The sequence below is a fragment of the Nanorana parkeri genome, unplaced genomic scaffold (assembly GCF_000935625.1).
Source record: "Nanorana parkeri isolate BGI_ZX_2015 unplaced genomic scaffold, ASM93562v1 scaffold909, whole genome shotgun sequence".
Taxonomy (NCBI): domain Eukaryota; kingdom Metazoa; phylum Chordata; class Amphibia; order Anura; family Dicroglossidae; genus Nanorana; species Nanorana parkeri.
The window spans coordinates 631,464-640,044 of record NW_017307177.1 but is presented as its reverse complement, the minus strand read 5'-3'; the positions used below and the strand labels follow the sequence as shown (position 1 = coordinate 640,044).

General features: G+C 42.4%; 1 protein-coding gene across 1 annotated transcript in view; it reads right to left on the bottom strand.

The window, feature by feature from the left end:
- MAPK1 (mitogen-activated protein kinase 1) overlaps nt 1–7,414 on the bottom strand; it is a 48,979-nt gene extending 41,565 nt beyond the window's left edge. The window contains exon 1 of the mRNA XM_018566030.1: nt 7,053–7,414. Within this exon, the coding sequence (XP_018421532.1) occupies nt 7,053–7,183 (131 nt within the window). The 5' untranslated portion in view covers nt 7,184–7,414. The remainder of the gene's footprint in view (nt 1–7,052) is intronic.
- Nucleotides 7,415–8,581: the final 1,167 nt, after the last annotated feature.

Here is an 8,581-nt window from a genome sequence, read left to right as displayed (position 1 = left end):
CCCCCCCCCCCCCCCCCCGCACGCAGTGCGATCGAACATGTGGCAAAATTTTGCCAGCGTTGCGTTAAACTGCAAACAAAAAATAGAGCAAGACCTATTTTTTGCCTTTGCAGTGGAACGCAACGCTGGCAAAGTTTTGCCGCGCGTTTGATCGCACTGCGGTCGGGGTAGGGGGGACGTGGATGCGGTGCCATTGAATTCAATGCACCGCCAACTCCCCAAAACACAGGGAGAAGTTTCTTAGCTATCGCAGTGCGTTGCAGCAGCTACCGCTCTGGAACGCACACGCTTTTGGTGTGAACAAGGCCTTAAAAAAGTACAAGTACCTTTTTTGCGACAACGCGCTGCTTCACTTGCACGGGCGGAATCGTTGCGGGAAACCACACGATCCGCCCGGCTCGACTGTGGTGCCATAATAAGCGCGATTGTTTCACACCTTGGCGACTCCCGACCATGCGACTATAATGCACAAAACTGTGCAGATTGCCGCACGGTCAGGAGTCGTACGATGCTCGGCGGGTTTTCGAACATGTCCGTAAGTTCAAAGTCGTGCGACCTTACAGTAGTAGAGGTCACACGGCTTCCACACACCTTACGATAATCGTAAGATCGCGGGATTTCCCGCGATTATCGTAAGGTGTGTGGGGACCTTAAGAAAGAGGTTGAAGATCGAGAAGCATTGTATCTGAACGAGGAGAAGTTCAGTCTGTCCCTAGTGTTTTTGTTGGAGACAGACAGGGTTTCCAGTAACTTGGACACAGAAGTTTTTGTTTTTATTTTAGGTATGCTGTATGAATAGAACACAAAAACATATACTGGGGTTTTATTAAATTTGACAGCAAAATTAAAAATACACTTTAAGCTAGTCATACATGGCTAGATTTTGCACCCAAGCTGGCTAAATGAGAAAATTGACTTGATTCCCCCATCCACACTAAACAGCCTCGATGGCAGAATCTCCTTTTCCGGCTATTTTATTCAGTCAGCACCCATGGCTGTCCGAATACCCAGTGACTGTATCTGAGATTCGATGCAGTCACTGTCAGTTCAACTGAAATTTTCCACCCAGCCCCTTCATTTTTTCAATCAAAGTCTTGTGGAGCTTAATGGTGCAGATAGAGGGACCAGCAACTGGCAATTATATTAAATATGCCCCACAAATTCTAATGGGATCAAATAATTTTCGACATAAGTACGGTGTAGCAAGAGGAACAAAAATGTAAATTTCACTCGTGCTGGAAGAAGCATGGAGGAACCAATAGACTGGATTGAATTGACCAATAAAAAGGAAGAACTTGCAGCAGGCAATGATGACCTCTACTTAGCGCCTTGTAAACAATGAGGCAAATATAGCACGCAAGGTTCTGGTTGCAGTGTGGCACAGTGGCTTGAACACGATTCGTGAAGTACAACCCATGATTAATAATACGTTACATCAGGGATGGACAAATCCCAGGAGCCAGGCAGCAAATGCTCCTTATAAATTACATTAAAAATTAGCACCGAACGTTTGCTTGTTTCTGGGGTAGTTAAAGTAGCTGGCTTGTAAAAAAAAAAACCCACAATCCTGCTGTCTCCTGGATTGAACGTACTAGCTAATGTGTTCCATATTAATTTGTCCACACCTGCATTACACTACATCTCCCACAGGCAGATTGCTACTCTACCTAGGGTGATGGACACGTTTGTATAGAGGAATACATTTAAGCTTCTGTCAAAGAAAGGTGGTATACTTCCAAAATAAGATATGTCTTCTACAATGTAGTACTCTATGGAAAAACTACATACAAGACCATACAGAAATATTTTTCAATCTGCAGGCTAAACATAAAATCCAACAGATTCCTCCCATCCACGCTAAACAACATGGATCAACTAATCTCCCACTGCGGTTACTGTATTGTGTGCCATAGTCATAATACCTGAAGAGTGACTGTAGCTGATTGGCTGTAGTCACTGTTCAGCCAATTTTCTACCTGGCTCCTTTAACTTTTCTTATGCTGCTGACACTGCAACCCACTAAGCGAATTTGTAGTCAGTTCATCAAGCGCTAGCACTGCTCTGAAGTCTCTCAGCTGTGAACATTTTAGCCACGGGTGCCTGCGTCTCCAGCTCTGTTACCTCCCATTGTAATCAAGCACTGTGTAACTTAAGTTGCATACTGCTTTTTCCAAAGAGCTAAAATAAACTTTATTGTTCAAGCACAGGGACACTCCACCCAGAGTCTCTTGCTGATGCGTTTGACTGCAAAGCACCTTCCGCAGCGGAATTTGTCAGGCCAAAACCAAAAATTACTTTGAAACCTTTTTATGATTTTTTTTTTTTAAATAATTGTATTGAAGCTTAACCTCCCTGGCGGTATGATTATGCAGGATTTTTTACATTGTAGGCCTGTAATTCTTAGTAAATCTTAGGAATAACTCACCCAAAGCTGTCCAAACATGAGTCCAGTAGACAACCCGGGTATGATAAAGTTTGAAACACGAAATCATAAATAATATAATTATAAAAAAATGATTGTAATTATAGCAGATGACATTGTATTGTGTGTATTCTGTGTAAATGTCATGTTTGCACCTTTTGAATTTCCCGCCGGCTCCACCCCCCGCTGTAACACCTGAAAACGAAACTGAAAGCCGAATGCCAGCATTAGCCGGGCGCACACAGCGGGCTCGCAGGACAATGCAAGTGACACTTTTGCGCAATCCCAAGTGTGGCTCTGGGTTACCGCTCTTGGTACTGAAAATTAACCCTAAGCCACACTACGGAATACCGCCAGGGAGGTTAAGGAGCTTCAGCCAGGGAATGACAGCTGCCAATAGCACCAACCCACCAGCTAATCGATAATGAGAATATCTCCAAGACTTTGATTTAGCTACCAAAACATGACAGGGATATAAGAATTGCAAAGAAAAAAACAAAAAAAAAAAATAAAGGGAAAAAAAAATTAAAAAAAAAAAAAAAAAAAAAAAAAAAAGCATAAGGGGAGGGAAAGGGAGTTGTTTCACACACTGCCGGAGTCATCACCGTTTACATTTTTCTTTTCTTTAAACTTTATTGGTAGTGTACACTGTGTATCCTCCTTTCAGGTCTCCACACACCAGTGCAGGGTGCTGTGGTGACCTTCGGTGGCATCTAGTGCACTGAGAAAATGCAGCATGGTGCATTCCTCTGCAGCACACCACCCATCACACCCCCATTGTGGTGTGACAGGGCACATACAATACAATTGTTTTCAAGTCACCGGTACATGCGTGAATGGACCCAGAGTGAGAGATCAGCACTGATGCACAACAAAGGATGAAAAAAATCCATGACAATTATATATGAAACAGATAAGGAAATGGGAATGAACAGCACACAAACTTAACCACTTGCCATCCGAAACAATTTCTTAATTTTTGCGCACATGATAAAATCTGAATTTTTAGCTGGAAATACAGTTTACGACCCGCAAACACTTACATATTTTCTGAAAGCAGGGGCCCTGAGGAATAAAAAAAAATGCAAGTTGCACTTCTTTATATAGCAACAATATTTCCAAATGTTTATCGAACCATTATTTATAGGATAAAATACACTAAAATCAATTTTAGTGCATAGAAACAGAATACCCAATGTTTGATAAAATATTACCCATAGGCCACGCTTTAAAAGCGTTTATCGCTCATCAATTCAATGTTAACAGAGATTGATGGTCTTAGAATTATTGCTCTCACGTGGATATTCAGTGTTATGTATATATATTAGGTGTGGCCCAGTCATCATTTTTACTAGCAGGCACGCTTAATGCGTGTTTGTATGTGCGTGTATGTGGAGGACTTTAAATACTAAATACTTTGTTGTGTTTTTATATTTAATTTATATAAATATATTTAAGCATTTTTGTTTAACACAACTTTATTGCTATCACATAGCAGGATGCGACAGGTCCCCATTATGGAGACATCAGGGGTCATTTAGACCCCTAATATCAGCTATGCACCCCAAAGAAGCATACACTCCCTAGCTCCATAGCCGTTAAAACCCTTGTGTTACAGCCATAGTAGGCTGTAAAAACAGTACCAAAATCAAAGCTGCTGCAGCTCTGTTCAAGACCGATATAACCGCTTCAGGTCCGCAGCGTTTATATACATTAAGCAGCCCCTAAGTGGTTAATTAACCCTTGCAGTGGGGGTACCCCTTACTGCAAGGGTTAACTGCTTGTTTTGATTTAGAGGCAACAAAAAAGATTCGCCTGACCCTCTGTCCTGCGGCAGTGACAGTTCACCTCTTACCCAGCTGTGGTATGTCCCTCAGCATCCTCATGTCTAATAAACTTGCATTAGATGTGATGTCACGGGTCCTTAGACCACTTTAAAATAGTCTTTTTTTTTAAAAACAACTAATTAAAACAATGCTTAAACAGTAACAGATCAATATGACCATTTCATCCTGCATAAAATGTACTTTGTTAGCTTATAAATAGATTTACAACTGCATCCAATTTACAGACCCTCTTAAACCAGTTATTTACCTAACTGGAACAAAATCTCCACACAATCATCTTTCACTGTTATGACAAGCAGGAGTGCTTGGTTACCATTATTAGTATCTGCTAAGCGCTGCCCTGCTACCTGTGCATGAGAAGTATCATGATAAATGGTTTAATACACAGTAGCACACTAAATTAAAATGAAGCTGCAATGTTTGTCTGCACTGATCGTGACTGCATAATTTTTTGGAAAAAAGGCCCTTGTATCCTTGTCAAGGGCCCTTTATATTCTTTCACCACTAGATTAAAAAAAAAACCTGCAGGCCTACAACTTACTTTAATACAATATACTATACACCTCTCCATCCACCAACAGCCATATAAGAAATTTGCAATTTTTATTATGGTAGGGTAGATTGCTGTGCCCGTTTTGTGTGCTTTCACTGCACTAGACTATTTAATGTGAAGGGTTTGATCCCTCCCCAAAGAAAAATGGAATCTATAGACAGGCACACTGCATATTAGGAAGAGACTGCCATCTCCTACATTGAAGGTGTTTACTTCAGAATCATACACGTATATTACTGCATTTTATGCATATTTAAATGTTTATTAAATGACAAAAACATTCTGTTCCAGACAACAGATCAAATCATGTAACTGGGAATTTAAAGGACTAGTCCAACCAGAGTCTTAAATCTGTTACAATATAAAGAATATTACTAAATCTATCTGTAACCTACATATTTCACCATATCACTAAATACCAAGACTAAAACCATTCAACAAGATCCATACACTGACATGATTAAGGCTTCATTCACACTTGGTGTGATAAGCGTTGAAAATTGTTTTCTCAACACATATAAACGTATTTAATGATTTCCAATGGATCTATTCACACCTTGCGCTTAAAAGCTTTTATCTGCAGTCAGTTTAGCTGCGTTTAGAAAAATTAGAAGTCAGGTGTGCCCAGGAATTGGTTTGAACTTCTAAACGCACCAAACCACAAGTAAACAAGGCGTGTATGTGCTGAAATCTCATTGGCTACTTCAATGGACAAGACAGATGCATCTAAACGCATGTGTGTGCAAACGTGTCATTTAACCCATCTAGAAGCATAAACAAGGCATCTAGCCTGACAGATTTTGCAGACAGATCTCTGCATAAAACCGCAAGTGGTAAGTGTGAATGAAGTCTTATACTAGCGCTAAGCAAACATCAGTTTTCCATCTGCATGCTTTGACAATGCAATATCACCAACAATCAGTCGCAAAATATACCCCGCTCACATGGATAAAAGTTGGGCCAGTAATGACTGGACACATAGATAAGGATGCAAATGCACCCTGCACATATTACATGTAACGCGTGAGAAAATTGTCTGCTCAAACACCAATAATAGTAAACAATGGTATACACACACAATTCAGATTCTATAACGACTGGCAGGCAGACTTCAGGGCGGGACCAGTAAATATGACCGTACAAAAATATGTGCCACAAAAAAAAAAAATTCTTCAGTTATGACCTTACAAAAAAAAAACTTAATTGGGAGAGCAGTAGTGGCACATTAAAGACAAAATAGTCATTGCATAAAATGAGCACAGAAGACATTCCATAAAATCAAGACATTGACATTTCACGACGCTGAGAACTCTGCAGGGGATGGAGATCGATAAATATATTTCATGTCAAGGAAAAAAGTAGCATTAATGAGAATGCAGAGATCAATTGTGCACACCATGACAGGGCTCTTTTGTGTTTAATAAATGTTTATGATCTGCACAGGGCTACAGCCTGAACTTACAGTAATCCTGTGTACACACACACTAGCCACATTAGCACAAGCCGTGTGTGGCAGTAATCAATTGCAGATCAGTTCCAGCAAAAAGAAAAAAAAATGGTTTGCTTGTAGCATAAGTTGTCAAATTATTATTAAAATGAGAAATGATCTTAGCCATCAGTAGGAGTCACACAGCCATCTTTACTGACAGCAGAAAACAGCAATGGGGAACAGGCAGATATTGCATCTGTCAATATGACAGCATAAGGTGACTGGTGATAGAAGCCAATCGATGGTCCAGCCCTTTCTCCTAATGTCCAGCTGGAGGCTCCTCTGTTCAGCCAGCATACAATGTCTACCACGTACAATCTAACCCCAATGGGACAGTGTAACAGGTGGGCTGTGCTAGGGGGGCTCACAGAGGAAGGCAGCAAGAGATCTCCCCACTATACAGAAGTCTCCGTGTGGATAGATGAACATTTAAACTGTGTTCATATATAGAGGAAGGAAGACACGAGTATGCTAGAAATGCAGCCTGCGGGGGAAGAGGCACAGTATGGCAGCGCAGAGACATTCGAGGGGCAAGGAGGAAAAAATGGCAACCAGCAGCAGCACTGACACCTCAGCCGCCAGGGCAGGCGGTGTGTGTGCAGAGCAGGCTCTCTTCTCCTCCACTCAGGGAGGGGTAGTGACAGGCTGGGGAGGGAGAGACAGGCTGCAGGCCCGGGACAGGGAGGAGGGCGGACAGCCGGTCACTCACACACAGACACGCCCGACTTCCTGGCTACTTACCACACCATGCCATAGGCCCCTTCCCCGATGTAGGAGAGATTGGTGTATCGCGGGCCTACGTCGAACGCCTGTCCCCGCACCATCTCTGGTCCCCCTCCGGGGTTAGACGAGGCCCCAGCTGCAGCCGCCATGTTCGACGCTCAGAGGAGACGAATTCGTGTACGCCGGCTCTGTGCTCTGCACGTCTTCCCTGTCTCTCCTTCCGCCGCTGCGGCCTGTGGCGTCCTGCTCAGCTGGTCAGGAAGGAGAGGCGGCGGCCCGTGTCGTACTTGCTCTGTCGGTCGGTGCTTGAGTGAGGCGCTGCCTGGCTAACGCCTTCCCGCCCGCTGGGTGTGTATGGGAGGGTCTGAGGGGCGGGGTCAGGAGGCGGGAACTCCCTCACGCTTTGCTGCAGTGGGTGTGGACTCTTGAGAGTTTTTTTTTTCAACGATCTTTATTAGAAGACTTTTTTTGGAATGCATTTCATGTGCTTACATAGGAACTTTTTCCTGATTGGTGCTTTTGTTGAAAATCTCAAATTTTATTCATTATTATTTTTGAATATTGATTCCATTATTTACATTCGCTTGGCAAACAATAAAATAAAAACTTGAAAACAGGACCTTTGGGCTCCATATGTGGTGAAACTACAAATCCCATGATCCATCTGCCTCCGGGAGTCATGCCTGTGCCTGTCAGAGTTTTGCAATATCCAATGGGATTTGTAGTTTTTAGCCACAGCTGGAGGGCTGAAGTTTGCCTTCACCTGCAATAAAGCAATTTGTCCACAAAGTTTCAAGCAGATGCAATGTCATCCTGTTAGTAGCTCAGCAAACCCTCTCAGCAATAACTCAGCAGCCTTCTAATTTCTGATGTATACACAGAGCAGGTGCTCTTGGAAGGCAGCATGGGGTAAACTAACCTGCTGAAAGTTGACTTTACCGCTACAATGCTTCAGCTTGAACTTCAAGGATGAATTGTTCCACAATGCACACAGCTTTTGCTGCCTGTTAAAGTGAAAGTAAACCGCTGGGTGGACTAGAGTTGTTTGTGATAATGCCGGCTTCCCGGCCAATCAGCATCCAGCCGGCCAAACAGAATGGAGTCAGCCTTCCTGATTGCCAGGGAAGCCGGCTCTATACTACCAGAAGTACCGGTACCGGTACTCGGTATCGGCGAGTACCGAAATATAAGTATAGTTACTCATACTAAATACAGAAAAAACGGTATCAGTGCATCCCTAATTTTAACATTCAGTTTTTGGAATAAATGGAGTTTCCTGAATAAAAACCACATTCACTGTTAGAATTTTTTTTTGTTTGAGGATAATTTTTCATCCTGATCATCAATTTGACCCCATTAACTATTAGAAATTCGAACAAACGTTCCAAAGATGAAAATTCTGAACAGAATTCGAATCATGTATACCCGACTGACAAATAAGTAATGCCCCAATCTGCTTCAGGCCTTCTAGGCAAAATCTACAAGGGAGATCAAATATGTAAAACTCAAGAAACCAGACACAAGATATAGCTGTTGTCCACAAGTCA